General features: G+C 50.3%; 6 protein-coding genes across 6 annotated transcripts; 3 read left to right on the plus strand and 3 right to left on the minus strand.

Annotated features, from left to right (window-relative positions):
* Nucleotides 1-329: 329 nt before the first annotated feature.
* On the minus strand, nucleotides 330-6,207 carry M438DRAFT_370084 (uncharacterized protein). Its single transcript, XM_029908154.1, has 2 exons — nucleotides 654-6,207; nucleotides 330-601 (listed from the first exon to the last, which is right to left on the minus strand). The coding sequence occupies exons 1-2, from the start codon at nucleotides 5,722-5,724 to the stop codon at nucleotides 450-452; spliced, it is 5,223 nt and encodes a 1,740-aa protein (XP_029754803.1). The 5' UTR covers nucleotides 5,725-6,207; the 3' UTR covers nucleotides 330-449.
* A 923-nt stretch (nucleotides 6,208-7,130) lies between these two features.
* Nucleotides 7,131-7,508, plus strand: M438DRAFT_378769 (uncharacterized protein; the record flags this gene model as incomplete). The annotated part of the gene is made up of 1 exon (XM_029908847.1): nucleotides 7,131-7,508. One exon carries the CDS (start codon nucleotides 7,131-7,133, stop codon nucleotides 7,506-7,508), a length of 378 nt encoding a protein of 125 aa, XP_029754804.1.
* Nucleotides 7,509-9,670: 2,162 nt separating this feature from the next.
* M438DRAFT_170999 (uncharacterized protein) lies at nucleotides 9,671-10,288 on the plus strand. The gene is made up of 3 exons (XM_029899121.1): nucleotides 9,671-10,020; nucleotides 10,043-10,094; nucleotides 10,148-10,288. Exons 1-3 carry the CDS (start codon nucleotides 9,762-9,764, stop codon nucleotides 10,206-10,208), a joined length of 372 nt encoding a protein of 123 aa, XP_029754805.1. The 5' UTR covers nucleotides 9,671-9,761; the 3' UTR covers nucleotides 10,209-10,288.
* A 439-nt stretch (nucleotides 10,289-10,727) lies between these two features.
* M438DRAFT_307670 (MFS general substrate transporter) lies at nucleotides 10,728-12,670 on the minus strand. The gene is made up of 2 exons (XM_029902311.1): nucleotides 12,511-12,670; nucleotides 10,728-12,447 (listed from the first exon to the last, which is right to left on the minus strand). Exons 1-2 carry the CDS (start codon nucleotides 12,631-12,633, stop codon nucleotides 10,948-10,950), a joined length of 1,623 nt encoding a protein of 540 aa, XP_029754806.1. The 5' UTR covers nucleotides 12,634-12,670; the 3' UTR covers nucleotides 10,728-10,947.
* Nucleotides 12,671-13,583: 913 nt separating this feature from the next.
* M438DRAFT_285294 (uncharacterized protein) lies at nucleotides 13,584-15,856 on the minus strand (the record flags this gene model as incomplete). Its single annotated transcript, XM_029901519.1, has 6 exons — nucleotides 13,584-13,822; nucleotides 13,895-14,755; nucleotides 14,806-14,922; nucleotides 14,962-15,091; nucleotides 15,147-15,298; nucleotides 15,703-15,856. The coding sequence occupies 6 exons, from the start codon at nucleotides 15,854-15,856 to the stop codon at nucleotides 13,584-13,586; spliced, it is 1,653 nt and encodes a 550-aa protein (XP_029754807.1).
* Nucleotides 15,857-16,344: 488 nt separating this feature from the next.
* M438DRAFT_370089 (uncharacterized protein) lies at nucleotides 16,345-18,102 on the plus strand. Its single transcript, XM_029908155.1, has 4 exons — nucleotides 16,345-16,491; nucleotides 16,541-17,004; nucleotides 17,063-17,168; nucleotides 17,208-18,102. Exons 1-4 carry the CDS (start codon nucleotides 16,438-16,440, stop codon nucleotides 17,913-17,915), a joined length of 1,332 nt encoding a protein of 443 aa, XP_029754808.1. The 5' UTR covers nucleotides 16,345-16,437; the 3' UTR covers nucleotides 17,916-18,102.
* Nucleotides 18,103-18,118: the final 16 nt, after the last annotated feature.

Consider the following 18,118-nt stretch of genomic DNA (forward strand, 5'->3'; position numbering starts at 1 on the left):
CGCGCCACGCTATCTGAGATGAGCTTAGTTTTGGGACATGTTAGCCGAGCTTGACATTCCAGAAACACAAACTCGCTGTGACTGCGCGTATCAACTACCACGAGATATTCGAACAGACTCAGAGTGCTTTTCATATGGGTATTGCATGAATAAGAGGATACAATCACTAGATCAACAGCTCAAGTTGAGATATTGTTGACAAGATGAAGTAATGGGCAATGTGCGACTTGATACAAAACAAGAACTGATCCTTTTGCAATCCAGATCTATAAGGCAGTGAAAGGAACAAAGGAGAATGAAGATGAAGAGTAAGCTATGTGGTAAGCTGGAACAAAACAGTTAAAAAAAAAGTCCCAGACAATGATCAAGCCAGTGACATGCCGCAAAACAGGCCGGAATCAGAAATACGAAAATGGTGCAAGGCGAGAGATCAGTAAGATCAGACTGGCTTATTCTCGTCGCGCACGGTTTGAAGTAGATAACGGTTCTGCAGTCAAATGTTGGTTGCTCAACATAGCTGTACCGTTGGTGTGGGTGTGTCGCATAGAACCCATGACATGTCGTCCTGCACTTCTAGACAAAGAGCCAACATCATGTTTGCCTATGGTAGGTTAGTACATGACTGATTTAAGCGATACTCAGGGAAAACTCACCATCACAGCACGCCCTCACGTTCTCCAATCCATCGTGGTTGTGCATATGTCCAGTGAGCACAGCACCCAGATCTTCAGTACTATCCTCGACCACACTTGCATCATAGATCGTCGGCTCAAGCGGCCGGCGTGTGCTCATAGCACTTTTACTCCGCCTGCTGGAGAAGCTGCCACGCATACTTCCACCTGGACTCTTGAATAAGTTGCCCATGATGCCCATGCGTCCTTGAGACCCATCAGCCGAACCAGGAGTCTGCGCGCCTCGTCTTTGAGAGGCAGCCGCAGACTGTCTGTTCGCCAATGACGGCACTTCAGAAGCGTGAGGTCTTTGCGGTGAAGAGTTGCGAGTGGTCCTGCTGTTGTAACTGCTGAGACTCATACGGGTGCGAACAGTGTTACGGCTTTGACTTCGCATAGTCGGGTTGAACTCGTCGACCATATCTTGAGTCATCTCTTCGTTTTCGCGCTCAGATCCTGTGCGAAGCAGGAGGTAAGAAAGTGCATTGAACCAAGTCTCGTGTCTCTGAGCGGTGGGTGCTGTGAACACAATCTCACGACCTGGAGTTACTATCACCAAGCTCTTCCTATGTAAGCCAGGTGGGTATGCATTGTCATCTGTAATGACGCGAACCGCTTCGATAGCGACACTCTTGGCCTTTGACTGCTGTTTGCCAAGTGTTGAGGGGTCATGCTCGCTCCAGTACAGCGTTCTGGTGTATGGATGGACCCAGAAGAATCTTCTGTGTCTTGAAGCACTAATTTCAGAACGACCAGCCTTTCGTGTGTACTTCCAAAGATATTCTCCAATCATGGTCTGAGTGATAGCTTGGATCATGCGAGGATCAGTGGCAGGTAACATATCTTCAGGGTACAAGACTCCTCTACCAGGTTGGATGCGCTCATCAACCTCAGAGACAAAGCTTGAGATTGAGCTGGCGCGTGTAGTAGGCGACATTGGATCTGGACGGCCAGCAGGAATCGGTGCAAGGGCGCGGGTGACAGTGCCACGTCCGGACTGAATGGATCTGCTGATGCTTGGTGTGCGCGAACGAAGTGATGGAGGTGGCTTGTTGAGCGAGCCTGTCGGGATTGGTGGAGGTGCCATTCCGGCAGACAAGTTCTTCTGTCCTGCAGCTGCAGCAATGCGTTGATTGTGGTCTGGAGGAAGAGGTGGCTGCGATACGGTGTTCTTGTACATGCTGCCAGAGCTGGCGGGGCGACGAGGCGCCTTCATATTAGCACCATCGGCCGCGTACGGTGTTTCTGAAGCCCTTCTCGGACTCTCAGGTCTAAGCGGTGTTCCTTCATCAATGTTGACAGCTGGAATAGTCAACGGAGTCTTGCGTCTCATCATCTTGTCAATCTCGTCAGACGAGACAGCGGTTTGAGTTCCCATCTCAGAAGTGGAAGTACGCTTCATGATAGGTCTCTCACCATTGTTCGACATGCTGCGCTGACTGGTACCGACATTATTGGACACCTCTGCGAACGGTTGTCTGAACTGGCTCTCCTGCTCGATTTGAGGAGTTGTGTTGTTCTCGTCCGCAAAGACGAGTGTTGGTTCATGATGATTAATTCCCTTGGCACCACCATACAAACGAGGTTCTTGCGTTAGAGATTTGTTCTGGGGACCATCCCTACTGCTAGTTCGAGGTGGGAATTGGATTTCGGATGCAAGGAACGCAGCGCCAGGTCGAGCGGCATCTGTGCCCGGAATGTTCTTGTTCATGTCCTCGGGCAGCGCCTTTTCATCTTCCATCAGGAACAAACCCGTAGGCTTTGAGCTGCGTCTGGTAGGAGAGAAGGCCTCTTCTTCAACGATTGGCTCCCAATGCTGAGAGCGGACGGTCGAGAATGTGTAGGCATCTCTCTTTGATTCGACCTCCTTGTCCAGTTGTGACATGCTGGGAGTGCGAGGCTCAGTATGAGAGGTGGTGAAAGATGAGAATTCCAAGGAGGGAGTCTGCATAGGTTCCGGCGTAGGAGGTGAGATAGGCTCCGATGACATTGACCTGAAAGGAGACATGGCAAAGGATGGAAGCTCCTTAGCCATGGAAACAGGTGCGAGAGGCTCTGTGTGCGAGACAGGGCCGGTGGAGAGAGACAACACTTCGGGAGTCTTGGTCTCTACAATGGGTGCAACAGGCTCTGTGTGTGTAGCAGAATATTGCGAGATGGAGAACTTCTGGGGCTCCTTGATCTCCAACACAGGCGCCACAGGCTCTGTGTGGGTAGCAGAGTACTGCGAGATGGAGAACTTCTCGGGCTCCTTGACCACAGGAGCCGCCATGACGGGCTCGGTGTGGGAAGTAGAGAAGGTCGACATCGACAGCTTTTCGACCTCCTTGACAGGCAGCACCGCGGTGACTGGTTCGGTATGCGAGGATGAGAATGTCGACATGGCGAATTGTGGAACCTCTTTGGGCACTGGCACTGCAGCGACAGGTTCCGTGTGGGTGCTTGAGAAGTTTGCCATGCTCAAAGGTTGTGGCGCAGGTTGGGCTGGAACGACTGGTGCAAAGTCTTGTGAGACAATACCAGCGAAATTCTTCTTGACCTCAGGCGTAGGAACAAGTCTAGGGACGATTTCGCGCTCGGTCTCTACCGACGACGGTTTCGGTGTCGCAACCGTGGAGGCTGGCTCGCTATCAACAAACTGACCCGGCAAGGTTGAGGTTGCAGCAGAAGGGGCTTGAACGGCGTCTTCCGCAACATCCTTGGGGGTCTCGTTGAGTGCTGTCTTGTCGTCGTCATGAGAAGATGAGTGGCCAAGTGCGTAACCAGCAACTCCAGCAATGGCAGTGCCGACAACGCCGGCGGCAACACCCACGACAGATTTTGACTCGGGCTCCCAAGGCTCGGTCATCATAGCAGAATCAACCATCTTGGGCCTCGAAACCTCAGTGATGATGGGAGCATCGGCAAGAGTAGGTCTTATGACAGCTTCAGGACTCATAGGAGCAGACTCGATACCTGCATCGGTTGATGTCTCCTCACCACTATCGCTGTCGTTGCTCAAGCCGTCAAGCTCGGCACTGAGACTCTGGCCGAATTGAACAGGAGTTCTCTGGCTGGCCTGGCTGGCGGGACTGTCGGCAGAATCGCTGGCAAAGATGGCACTGTTGCGAGCAGACCCATTGTTTGAGCGACGACCCTTACTAAGGCGTAGCTTGTACTTTGGCTGCTGACCTTGGACAGGGGTCTTGACATTCTCGAACTCGTCTGCGGACGTTGAGGCAGTGGACATGAATGAGAGGCGGTTCTCAGCCTTGTTAGTGGCGTACGGGCCGGGTCTGGATACTGGTCGGGAAGAGGAACCTTGGTCTTTGGTAGGGCTGAATTCAGTCTCGGTCAAATCGTCGCTGCTATCGCCGTTGATGGTCTCAGCACCGGTCTGGAAGGCGCCCTCAGTCTCTGTGTTGGTGTTGTCGTCATCCTCGTTGGCTGTCTCGAAGGCATCGGTGGTTCCACGCTCGTCAGCAGTCTCGAATGCATCAGTAGTATCGGCGCTCTCGGGCTTGCCAAAAGCACCAGCAGTTCTGCCAAAGTTGAAGTTTCCGAAAGGCACAACGCCCGAGCTGATGTTGCGAGTAGCAGGACGGCTAGGGCTCTCAATCAGGGATTGATCTTCCCACTCGTCATCGTCCATGATGATTTCGTGCTTAGCGGATCTGGCAGCTCCGAGCTTGTCGGCACGGGCACCCTTGTTGAACTTGATGCCGCTGTCGTCAGAGCGACGCTTCTTGTTCACAGAAAGACCAACACCACCGTCGGTGCGCTTGTTATCAAGCTCGTCTCTTGCATCCTGCAGCAAACGCTTGAGCTCAAACTTTTCCGTCTTTTCACGATGGATGTTGTTCTTCAAGTTCTGGATCATGCGGTGGGCGTGGGTAAGAGAAGACTTGAGAGTCTCGGTTTCGAGCATGCCATGTCTGGGGGTGGGCTTGATGGGCGAGTTCTGAGGAGAGACATCTGGAGTCGCGACTTCCGAGTCACCATTGTCGCGGCCTAGGGAGCGATTGCTGTCCTGAGGCTGACTGTCGGCATTCCACCGAGCAGCTACGGCTTTTGCCAACTGAGTGTTTTGCGCTGTCAACTCCTCGACCTTCTTAAGCAGACCATCACGCGCTGTCTGATGGTTGTTGACGTCGCGACGCAAGGTAAAAAGCTCGGCTTCGTGGTGTTTCTTGACTGACTCGTGGTCATCACTGAGCTTCCCATGAGCAGCTTTGAGTTCTTCCAGCTCGCGCTCGGCTGTGTCCTTCTCGGCCTGTGCAAACTTGAGCTGTTGCGACAAGCGCTGCTCTTTGTCGGTTGCCTCTCTCAGCTGCGCTGTCAGGTCTTGCATCTGTGTCTCGAGATTCCAGTTCTCGTCCTTGCACTTCTGCTCGCTCTCGTCCAGCATGCGCAATCGCTGCATCAAGCTTGTGATATCTGTCTCGAGCTGCTCCTTCTGCGCTGTGGCATCCTTGAGTGCATTCTCTTTCTCAGCCAGAACTGCTTGCAGCTGTCTGACTTGAGCCAGAAGGGATGTGCTGATCTCTGTAGCAAACTCGATATCGTGGACACGATTGGTAGGCTGGTTGCGCTGTCGTCTGGAGCCCTCGGTTGGATTGCGCTTGACAGGAGAAGGACGGGCCTCGGAAACAAAGAGGGCAGGGCTTGGTGGAGCGGCGCTGAAGTCTGTTGACACAATGCGTGACTTTGGCAAAAAGGCACGAGCTGAGTCTTTGCCAATCTCGGTGTAATCCTTCTCCAGCTGATCCAACTTCTTCTGCAATTCGGGTGTGATGTCCTCGGATGCGCCCTCCTCGACTTCTTTCAGGCGGGCAGCCAAATCCTTGCGCTGTTGCAGTAGAGTAGTGCCGAGCTTTGAGGCATCTTGAATGCGTCGCTCTGTGTCCTTGAGATGTGCCTCAAGCGCGCGCTTCGCTTGAGCTGGAGAACCAGAGTTGTAGAGGGAAAAGACCTGGTTGTCGAACGAGGCATAGCGGTGCGGACTCGGTTGGGAGGAATTGGGATTGACGAAGGGGTCGTCGCCGTTTGACGACATGTTGGCGGTCGTGGCCATTGTGTACAGCCGCAGGTGCGCGACTTTGTCGCGACACGCAAGAATCGAACAGGATTAGTATCGTCGAAAGAAGAGGATTAGCGAATGGGTTGCATCAGAGGCGTAGGCGATATGATAAGTTATGCGGGATGTTGTTGTTGTGGGTTGCCGGCGACAAACAGTGGGCGGCCGTTGAAAGGTTGTTTTGGGCGAGTAAAATGACAAAGCAAAGGATGGAAGCAGAAGCAGAAGAAGAAAAGGAAATGGATATTCGACAATTGCAAGAAGGAGAAGAAAGTTCGCTGGGGGCTGTTCTCTCCTTGACAGCAGTCTGGGAAGAGAGACAACGACTCGTTGGACGAAACAAACACACCCAAGACAGTCGCAGCGGAAAGGGAGGGGGAATTGCAACGGAAGGTGCAAGCATCAATCTCAAAATGCTCCGGACTTGGCATGATTGTCTCTTTTGATTGGCTCATCTCAGCAGCTGGGGGTACCCAAGCCCATGGTATCTCCAGCCCACAACAAGCATCTTCCCAGCTCACAACAATACATGAACTCCGTACCATGTAAGCGGATCCTACAGAATCCGGACATCCTGAATTCGACTTGGATATCATGTCTGTTCCAACGCGGCGTACATGTTGCAAGAATCTCTTGTCCATCAGCATGTTTTAGATGTATATCAATCCGTCCAAAGACTGAGGGTTTTGATACCAACAGCCGGCCATAGCGTCACGACTCGTGCACAACATGCAGCTAAAGTCGTCTCTCCACGCTGCTACTCCGACAACCACATGAACCACACAAGTTTTGGCTTTGACTCAAGTCCGAAACATCTGCATCCCATCTGTCAGCTGTTGTTGTCAATCATCGTTTGCGGCTCGGCCCAGTCCTGCACCTGTCATCCACTGTCTGACTTGACATCTACCCTCGAAAGCTGAAACGCTCACTGGTTCGTTGATAGCAAACGGTCTGTGTGCTATTCTTTCCAGCGCTGCGTAGAAGCGTCCGACGATTCGACGTCTCAGAAGACAAGACGAGTCAACTCCTGCGTCTCTGCATTTCTGCATTTCTGCATGTCTGATCTGTCTCGACTCTTCACCAACGTCTGAGAAATAACAGATTCTTGCACTGAACTCGACAACCTAAATCACGTTGATCTAAAAATGGCTCTGTCAATCGCAGACTTACATCCCAGCAGCCTATTGTCTTCACCAACATCGATTCTTTACTCTGGCACATTGCTGAATCAAGCCTATGCTATCCTGATCAACTTCCCTCGACCCAGCAATGGTTTCGCATACCCGCTCCATTTTGCCGCCCTTGCTACCTTTAGCGGTGCCGGTACTCTGCTGTCGTCACCTTTGCTATTACCAGCCCCAGGCTCGAGTCCCCTACAGTTGATCGGCAATGCACTCACGGCTATGAGTGTCTCACTCTTCAGCTGGACTGCGTACACGACTCAAAGAGGACGACTGCCCGCAATTTTTGGTGGAAACACACCCGACTTCATCATTGACTTCGGTCCATTCGCTTATGTCCGTCACCCTGCCTACACTGCCTATCTTCTTGGTTGGACTGGAGCCTTGACTGCACTTGCGGGTAGAGACGATGCTGGTTGGAGAGTTCCAGCTCTCGCTGTATGCCTCCTTGGCATCGTGGGTGTTTATCGCACTGGTGTCCAGATGGAGGAGAAGCAAATGCTTTCTGGCGCTGAGAATGAAGGAAAGGTAGATCTTGGCAAGAAGTATAAGGAGTATATGGACAAAGTCAGATCAAGATGGCTTCCAGGCTTGATATAGGCTAGAAATATGATCGTATAGATAGCTGTAGAGACGCACAGTCTTTGCCCTGATAGAGGTAGCCTTCACCAAGAGCGTAGCACTTAGCGCTTCTTCACGGACGACTGTAGCGCTCTTACAAAACCTTGTGCATTCTACAGTCCGAACCATCGCAGGAGTGGTTGCGGGTGATGGCTAGTAGCGACAGAGTTTACTCGAACTTTGTCTTGTTCAAGTGCTTCTAGACAAAGGTTGTGAACAAAAGGTAAGTGTAAGTAACTGCTCAACATGACTTTGCTCGTTCCGCGCCGGGGTGTATGAACAAGAAGGAGTGATGCTCAAACAAACGCAAACGTACCTGCCAAGTTTGACAGCTCGGGAACGTGGCAGTCGCATGATGATAGCTCCTTCCCTGAGGCCCTAAACAACAAGTGATAACAACTCTCGAGAAGATTCAGAATGACTTGAACATCAACGCCACGCATTCACTCCAATCAAAGACAGCAAGCTGGTACTTCTCAACCCTGATCGGAACGCCACAAGGCTGAAATCCTGCTGGTTGGTATACTGTACCACGTCAAGACCCCGCGCAAGCTGACCCAGAAAAGGGCAGAGAAAAGCATCCGCAACCAACCTCGATCGCATTCCTCCACCTGACAAACCGCCATTGCACCCAATCCATCCATCGACCAATGTCCTAAGCTTTCGTCTTCATCGCCAAACCAGGAGAGTTAAGCTGATCGAGCCAAAGAGGCATTGCGACGATGATATCGTCGGGGCTCGTCATCTTCCTTGTCATCCTCGGCTGTGCCGCCGTATGCCTCTGCTGTTATGCCCTCTTCACCCTGTCCTTTGGCAAGCGATCCGAACCCGTCGACCGGAGCCGACCTGCCGCCATCCAAGAAGAATACATGGCCGAGGTGCGTAGACTGAACAGAGACGTTATGTGGTCCATGAGCGGTCAAAGAGTCCGCTATGATCCGAGCTACGTCTGATGAATCATCCACATCCAAACGCACTCCATCGACAACATCCATTCGCAGCATGTCGATAATACCACCCTCGGCATTTATCATACGACCATCATATCTTTGAGTCACCCTGGCATGATTCATTTTTCCCTCTCCTTTGAACTCGCGACTTCCAGTTCATGTCACCACCAAGAGTGGCATTTTTGTTATGGCGAATGAGTCAAGCAGTGCATGCATGGTTGACACGGTTATCCAGTCGGGTCCGGCGGCTGCGCAGTATTCCATGGTGGTCGGGTGCCGGTCGCATGTTTGATCCGGATGGCTGGTGGCATGTTTTTGGCTCTCAGGCCCTCTGTAATATGCCGCACCAACGGTCTTGTACAGCAAGCAATTTTACGCAAGAAACCATCATGTCACCACATCGCATCAGATGTACCTTGTACCTGAACTTTGCGTCCCTCTGACCGAAGGAGTGCTGTAGGCTTTTGAGTTATATCCAGGTGGGATCGTGGCAACCATAAAAGAAACATCTGAGGGGCAGCTGGGCTGAAACAAGAAGACGCGTCGATTTGACGTTCACATGTCAAAGCCACACCTCTCCACACCCAACAAGTCGCAGCCGGTTTCCGAGCTTTCCGCTCGCGCCATCACTTGATCAGACCAGTCCACATCATCACCACCCTCTTGCCGTGTCATCGACGTTGACGACGCGTCGTCTCCCAAGAGCATCGGAATTATGGCAGACATACCAAGCAATCATGTCGACCTTTCCGAGGCTTGGTTCGAAGCGTTCAAGGGTTTGCGCTGCGGAAAGCGGTAGCCGTTGCGAACCTGCAGCTGGCAAGGTTTGAGGAAAAAGCCCCGGTGAGATCCACAGTCTTGGATTCTTATGGTAGATACGAGGCCATACGCATACGACCACGAGAATCTTCTCTGAACCATGAACGGCTTGATCGCCTCAGCCTCAATCGTTGCCCATTCTGGTATGATGCGCCGGCAATTTTTCTTATTGTGGTATGATGCGTCCGGTATTTTTCTTGTTGCAGCCTCAGACCAAGTGATCCGTTCGCTGCACCGTTCGTGTCACAAGCTTACGCAACGCGACATGCTCTGCGACTAGATATAGTAATGGTAGACCTCCTCTTTTCAGCTCTTTTTTCCTCCTTTCTGCATATACGTCTACACCACTCCAATCCTTGTCACGCCATTCTTTCATCCATCAGTCCCTCGCTTCACGTTCGACAAGACTTCATACACTCCATCATCGACATCTTCAAACACTCACACACCATATCGCATCACCATGGCTCTAAGTAACGGAGCCATCATCGTCATCGTCATAGTCTGCTGCGGCGCCTTCGTCTGCTGTCTAGGAGCAGTAGGCTGGGTATACCGCCGACAAGACTATGACCAGCGCGGCGTAAACTATGGCTGGCGACCAACCAACAACCAAAACGACTACATGCGAGAGATCAGGAGCAAGAATCAAGAGGGCATGTTCCATGCTGCCAGATATCACGAGAGAGCTTTGAGCTCGCAGCCTTCGCGATCGGACTTCACGAGTGATTATAGAAGTCCGAGCAGGAGTGAGGCTATTAGCCCTGCTTGATTTTGCTTGCTTGTGTTCTCCTTTTCTGTGAGTTTAAGTCCCAGTCTGATGTTTTCGCGCGATGACTAATCTTCTTCTAGACATCTCTACCTCATCTTCTCACCTACGATCACATCTCTACTCCTCTGGCTCAAACCTTGACCCTACCACTTCCGTCCACTGGCCATGATCATGGTCTCACGCTGTGAGCGACCCACGCGGATCAAAATACTCCGCCTACTCGAAATAACTCGAGAGACAACCGTCTTGATCTGCCTTCGACTTCTTACTGGGGCGCGACTACCTACCCCATCCCCTGCCAATGAGCATCCAGTCTCTTGGCATCACTCCACCTATATACCCCTGCCTACAGACCATGCTTTGTCCAAACATTTGGACACTGCTGGCTAGCAGCTTCACGATTTGTTTTTGTTTTACACCTTTGGCAGCTGCAAAGCTATCATCTTACGAATCTCCTATGTTTTGTCTCTTGTACTCTGTTGTAGATATTGAATAAATACTCTGTTCCACTTCTCCATCATTTGAATATACTGCTTGGAAACCATGATCATGATGTTGGAACTATCTTGAGCTTGATCTGCTTTCTCACATGGGAAATTGCTTTGATGGTACGGATTGTGATGATTGATAAATTGTAAGGTGATCAGAAAGTTGATTGTTGGTGAGTGAAACGATTGGCCTAGTTCCGTTGCTAGCGGAGTGACCCTGTTTAAGTTAGGATCATTGATCTCCTGAGCATTAATCGAGGTGAACGACTCTCCTCGAAAATGAGTCAAAATTCTCGAAAACGTCTCATCTTTGAACAGTGTGACAGCTCTCGAGAAGACAGCAGAGAAACAGAAGACTTTGCTGACGGAGTTACCTCCTACATAGCACCTTGTTAGTCCTGCTCACCTCTGCTCCCGCTCAACAGATTCTCGTCATCACCGTTCTTGCTGAAGGGCCTCTGTTCGTCTTCTACAGATCTCCACTCAAAAGCAAAAGACCCCATTGCTGACAATGCAGCCATGACAGTAGCAACGACAAATACCCACCCCAACGCATCATTGTAAACCACAAGGACATCCTGCAAGCTTTCTTTGGGCACAAGCTTTCTCAAGTTTGTAGCTCCTGAACCGATAATCTTCTCTGGGTCGAGATCTTTGATTACTCGAGTCAAGCCATGGACGAGTCTTGCACTAAAGACATTCTGCCCGACAGAAATGAAGATGGCACCGCCGAGTTGTTGGCAGAAGAAGACCAGAGAAACGCCAATGGGTACGTCTTCAGGTTGTAAAGCCGTCATTACAGCGATGGAAGCTTGTTGCATACCAAGACCAATGCCGAAGCCGAGGATGATCTGATAAGTAATCCATATATGTGGACCGCTGTTGGTACCGAAGGTTGATATTAGTCCGGCGCTAATGGGCATAACACAAGACGAGGCCATGGCGAATGGCGTGTAGTAGCCGAGTCGACCGACCATTTGACCAGAGAAGGTGCTTCCTGCTACTAGCGAGAGAACTAGAGGAAGAGTATTTCTGCCGGATTGAATTGCAGAGACTCCTTGTACTGCCTGGAACCACAAAGGAATGTAGTAGATCATGGTAAGCATTGTGGCAGAGAGACAGAACATGTACCACATAGCTGCAAGCATGGTCCTGTTCGTGATGACACGAAACTGTATTGTCGCTGTCTTCTGCGTTTTCGCTTCTGTAACAGCAAAAGCAGCGAGGAATACTGTAAACAGGGCGAAGAGCAAAGTAATGCGCCAGTCAGACCAATGGTAACCGCTGCCACCCCAGTGTAAGGCAAGTAGTAAGCATAATAACCAAGAGAAAAGAAAGAATTCACCCAGCAAGTCCAGCTTAGCCAATTGTTGTCGGATCTTCAATCCAGGCATAGCCGCCGGTGTAGGCTTTAGCGCTAACCAGATGACCAGTATTGCAACCCCACCGATAGGCAGATTGATCCAGAAGCACCACCTCCAGCTAAGGCTGGTCGTAAAAACGCCTCCGAGCAGCGGCCCAAGAATTGAAGATAGTCCCAACACGATACTGAAGTATCCGTTATACAGGGGTCTTTTCGCCAACGGAACAGCTGATACCATGAGCACAATGGCCCCGGATAGGATACCAGCACTTCCCATTCCGGCGAATGCTCTTCCGAAGATGAACATTCTCGAGCTTGTTGCGGCACCACATATAGCACTTCCAATCTCAAATAGGCCAACCAAAGCCAGGAAAACATACTTCGGCGAATAGAATGTGTAGAATTTACCCCAAAGCAATTGGAAACAGGAGGTTGTGAGCATAAAGGCACTTCCGTACCAGCCAACATCGCCAATGCTGTCGAATTCGTCTGTGATTTTGGGGATGGCGGTGGCGATGATGGTACGATCCTAGGACATGGTTAGCAAGACGAATACAAATTCTTGTGTAGGAGGGGGCTAGAAGAAGCATACCAATGACATCAGAAAGATTGCACTCAGAATGCAGACCATAATGACGGCAACTTGGAGAGGCGGTGGATATTCTGACTTGGACACCTCAGAACTGGAAGCTTCTTCTGCGAGTGCTTGCGACATTGTGGCATCGTTCTTTGCTGCGGAGGGAATGTTGTTCGGAGTGCCATCGTTTGAGGTCATACCCGCAAGCGTCCCATACGAATCAGAAGTCGTTGCTAGCAACTGCTGAGATTCTTCGCCTTCAGAGACGATAACAGAGACTAAAGGTGAAACCATCGTTACCAAGTCGAGAAACAATAAATTCAGTCAGGATGGCTGTGTAGCTCCTGCCATCTCTTGATATACAAGTCTGCAGACCCCTGCGTTTTTACTCCTTACGCGCGTAAGTCAATACAAACAAACACTCCGGATTTTGATTGTCGTTCATAACATGCCGGGAGGTGAATGTGTTAAGCCAAGTATGAAAAACGCTTGCAGCAGACAAGGCATTCGCTTGAACGCAATAGGAAAAAGGCTTAAGGTTTCAAGCGAAGAGAGACAAATGCATTAGATAAGCCGGAACAAAATGATTGGTCGGAGGTTGGTATAGTGTGGAAAGTGCAGCTGAAACCTCTTGCCAATTCTGGATGCTCGTTCGAGATGGAATGAGAGTCGGTCTTTCAAGCGCATGCCTCTCAGACTGAGCGGAGTCGTTTTGACTAACCATCAGAATGCACGAATTATCGAGTTTGCAGGAGGCTGCCAGTGAGAGCTCGACCTTCTACTCTCTCATTGAACACAGCTACAGTTCTCACTAACTTCATGCATTCTGATAGCTGAATAGCCATCTGCAATTGTCCGGGGAGAGTGACAAAATGTGTTGGATTAGCATACTTCGTGCGCTCGAAGTCCACCTCCAGTGAAGCAAGTAAAGAAAAAACCGAGGATGGGCATTTGTTCTCCCGAGGACCCTGAGATTTTGTTTCGTCATGACAGCAAATTTTAGCAATTACTTGCAAGGTCCGTATACTCTATTATGTCTTCCAAATGGATACAACACAGCTATCGCATATCAAGCTCCCGTATTCCACTCACGAGGCCGGACTTGATAATTCAATAGACTCGTCAGTCTTATGACGCTTTCTCAGGCCAACCGCTTTGGCGCAGTCGTCCCAGAATCCCTTCGAGCCATCGTCAATGAGTGTCGCTTCATAAGCTTCGATGAGTGGGCGCTCCCAAATGAGGTCGGCTTCTTCTGGCTTCACGACCTTCGTCTTCTTGATGACCTTCCACCCAATGTATAAGATTGGTGAAACGAAACACATCGTGTCTTGTGGTGAAGGTAAAGTTAGCCAAGTGATGAGAGAGAATGGAAAGCGGTACTTATTTTGCGATGACTTACAATAAGAAAAGAAGGTTCCCGTGTTCCACCACCCAGTCAAGAATGTTGTATAACCGTAGAACAGCACAGTCAAAATCATTGTTGCGAGTCCAAACCATGCGCAGTAAGGTTGCCACCAGCCCTTGTAGGGCAGAGTATCCCTTGAGATGCCTTGAACTTTGAGAGCACGGTAAAAGAAGAGGTAGACAGTACACATGCCAATGTAGTTGATCAGCTGCGAGGCTTCTGTCAGGTTGGCCAACCAGGTGATGACTTTGGCGCTTCCAGATGAGATTGACAAGAAGGAAATCAGAGAGAAGAGCATCGGTACTATGAAAGCATAGATGGGTACACCGTTCTTGGTGCATTTTTGGAAGAACTTCGGAGCGTGACCATCGATCGACATCGCATAAAGCGAACGGGTACTGCAATAGACGTAGCTGTTTCCAGCAGAAAAGATGGAGGTGACCAGCAGAGCGTTGGTGATGTGCGGAAGGACTTCGACACCCAAGTTGCTCATAGCGACAACATATGGCGAAGCAGCGCCGGTGCCAGATCCATCTCCATTGAGTTTCTCGATCAGACCGGCATCGTTATACGGCACTACGATGCCAACACAGAGTGCACCTCCGATGAAGAAGATACCATATCGCCAGTAGGTTGTTTTGAAAGCGCTCTTCATAGTCTTGCGAGGGTTCACTGCCTCGCCAGCGACCATAGACAGATATTCAGGACCGACGATGGTGAAGGCGGCTTGGAATAGGGCACCGAGAAATCCTTGAAAGCGACCCAAACTGCCCTCAGTGACATAGGCTGCAAAACTCCCTGGTTCACGCCAGTATCTGAAGCCGTAGGCGTCGTGTTGAGGATTACCGCCGACCACTGTTTCGGGTTAGACTTGAGGTAATGTTTCAAAACTTTGCTGTACTCACTGGTGATGAATGTGAACATAAAGACGATCCCAATTAGCAACACCTTGCCGGAAGCGAGCCAAAACTCGCTCTCGCCATACCAACGCACAGCAGTGATATTGAGAATACCATAGAGCACTGTGCACGCCAACGAAGTGGCCCATATCGGTATATCACTTCTCCAGAAAGTCAAGACCAAATTAAGCGCCGAAATTTCGAAGGGGATCAGACATAATTCGTAAAGGAGGAAATTATAGCCCAGCATGAAGCCAAATGCTTCGTCGACCCACTTCGAGCCGTGGCGAACCTCCAGACAAGGTCAGCGTGCTTGTTCCGTTGAGGTGTCAGACTTTTATACGTACCCAGCCACCAGTAACCGGCATATAGATGGACATTTCAGCCATACAGTTGTTCACTAGACCCAACCAGCAGGAATAGATCGTGAAGGCGATAAGAAGACTACCAGGGCCACCTTCGATGAGTCCATACCCAATGCTGACAAAGAGACCAGTACCTTGAGCCATGTCAGTAATCTACACATTAGAAGTATCGCACGTTGCTCTCGATAACAAGGCAAGCCTAGATATTTCTCCGTATGCTGCAATCTGTCACGCATGTCGCGGCCAAAATACAGGATGGTCTCCGAATCAGAGCCGTCTTCAGTGGGAGCGCGTCAAGCAGCTCATCGCCGTGGTCGACTCTAGTTGAGCGAAAATCATCGCGCCTCCCCACAGCTCGGGTCTTTTCTGAACCGCTCGCGAGCGCACAACGAAGATGCCAGAGTTTTGTGAGGGTTTTTGTTTTTCTCTTTTTTCTTTCTTTTTCCTTCGTCTGGGGCAAATTGTGTGTTTTGACATTTTGGCGTGATCGCCCCACGCGGAGAAGAAAGAAATGAGATCTCAGCACGATTCGACTCACCAATACTTCCGCCAATGGCTATGAGCTGGATCTGACGGTTGTCGAGCGTACGATGAAGATGGCTGAGAGACACAACATCGCCCACATCGTCCTCACTTCGCGATTCGTGAACAGGTACCGACTTGTCGTCTGCGACCGCTTGAGACGGCGCCATTGTGGGTGTTTTGTCTGGAGAATGAAGAGAATGGAGAAAACGAGAAACTGCGTGGTCGAGACTGCTCCCTCGGCACGTTTGGAGGGACTTCGGAAGTCTATTAAGCTGTGCCGCCTCTCACATCTGTATAGTGATACAGTACCGCCTATCTGTGTATCCAAGTGGAGCGTTCATGGATACAGATTACCATCAACCAATGATTGATGTACATATTGCTATCATGCCTTTTCTTTTGAGCTGAAAAGTTGTGCAGTTGGATTTTGTGAGCTTCTCTCTCTCAAGCCTTATCGGAAAAGTCTTGGCTGGGACGGCTGGCTGATATCGTCTCGAGGCTCCCAATTGGGACTAGCTTGAGGGCCGATTCTCATACCAAAAGATGGAAACACTCGCCGGCATCGCAGTATGGCCCTGGAAAGTGTTACTTGATAGAGAGAGAGATACTTCGTCGTCTCGAGGTTCGTCAAGGAGGGGTACACTGAGATAATTGTCTGATAACTCATTCTTAACGCTGCTCATTTACTTCTTCTTCATATAGCCTGCCAAACTTTCAAACATCTGGCGAGATACCAAACTGAATCGCAATGCCGTCGTTCGAAGTACCTTGTGTCCACCAGGAAGATGTGTTTGATCCGAAAGTATGCTTCGTCTGTCAGAGTCAGAGTCACCACCACTTACCTATCTTAGATACATCTTGACTATAGCCCAGCTGAGAGGACTTTCACTCTCGCAGAGTGGGGCATCCAGGAACATGAATACACCACGCCAATTGCGGGTTGCACACCATTCAGACTGCTCTCCTTAGAAGGCGTGATGGCATATCGACGTGCCATCCTGAGAAAGGATGTCTTCGACCAATGTGCCGGGCATCCATTCCCTGGCACAGTAACGCTGAGAAATCTTGCGAAAGTCAGCAAGTTCGTGAACGACTTCTGGACACACCCTGATACTCTTTCAATCATCTCAGACGCCTTGGGCATCAAGGTCGTTGCAGTCATGCCTACTGAGATCGGACATACCAATATTCAAGTCTCTGGATCTGGAGATGTCCTGAGCCAGCTCAAGATACAGCCATCGCAAGAAGCTCGTCCATTGACCAAGGAGGAAGAGTCGTATGACCCTTTGTCCGGCTCCTCGGTCATACCTTGGCAGTATGTTGATGACAAGGACATGAAAACTGTACCACGTGTTCTAACTCCTCTATAGCAGGGACTCGTATCCTTTCGTGTGCGTGTTGATGTTGTCTGATACCACTCATATGAAGGGTGGAGAGACCTATGTCAGTGCACGAGACATCCAGGCGGCAAGTATCATTGTATGGGGACGAGTCCACCACAGCTAATTATCTGTACAGATCAGAGGACCCGGTCTGGGAACGGCGGTCGTATTGCAGGGTGGTCAAGTGAAGCATCTTGCAGCGCGCGCGTTTGGTTCGGCGGAAAGAATCACCACCATAACATCCTTCCGAGCTGCTGAATTAGGCCGCTTTGACGACAGCCGACTTGCCAATCTCAGAGCATACGACAACCTGCCCGAACTGTACAGTCAATGGTCACTTTACCGTCTGAAGAAAATGCGTGACGAAATTGACGCTGCTGTGAGAAAGATCGAGTCACTCGACAAATCTGGTATTACTTTTGTTCATCAGGAAACGGAAGCGCTGTGCGAAGAGCTCTCGAAGTACTCGCAGAGGACAGCAAGGCAAATGGTCGATCCAGAGATCCGTGACGGTCTTGCCCGAAAGTACGGTGCAAAAGGTATTGCGGAAGCGAGCAAATACTGGCAATTGATCAGAGCTATGCCTCAGGCAAGTCCCAAGATAGCGGAAGCCACTAGGTACGCGGAAGACAGTATGCCGAGAATGAAAGGCTACACATTTGACTGGTGTCAAACACGCGCTCGTATCCAGAGAGGTTCCATAGAGCGTGGCACTCAGGGGTTGATCGTGTGGGATGACAAGGCTGATTATTTGCTCGGTGACGAGCTGGAGGCTCAGGGACTGAACGAGATTCTTCTGTGGTGGTTGGAGGAGACTGGATTAATGGCGGCCATAGGAGCTTGATAGGTCCATTGTCGGTGACTGCTTCAACTCTGACATAGCTACAATATCGTATCGAGACGAATGTTCGTCTCCATTTGTCCGCGCATCATCGAGTAGCTGGGCTGTCAAAAGGCAGGGTGTTGTCTGTAGCTGATTTTACGCTTAGCGAGAAATGCATCTACACCTGCTCTCGTTGGACAAATCGCTTGTGCTAAAGAGTATTG

The sequence above is a fragment of the Aureobasidium pullulans genome, assembly GCF_000721785.1.
Source record: "Aureobasidium pullulans EXF-150 unplaced genomic scaffold scaffold_45, whole genome shotgun sequence".
NCBI classification, from domain to species: domain Eukaryota; kingdom Fungi; phylum Ascomycota; class Dothideomycetes; order Dothideales; family Saccotheciaceae; genus Aureobasidium; species Aureobasidium pullulans.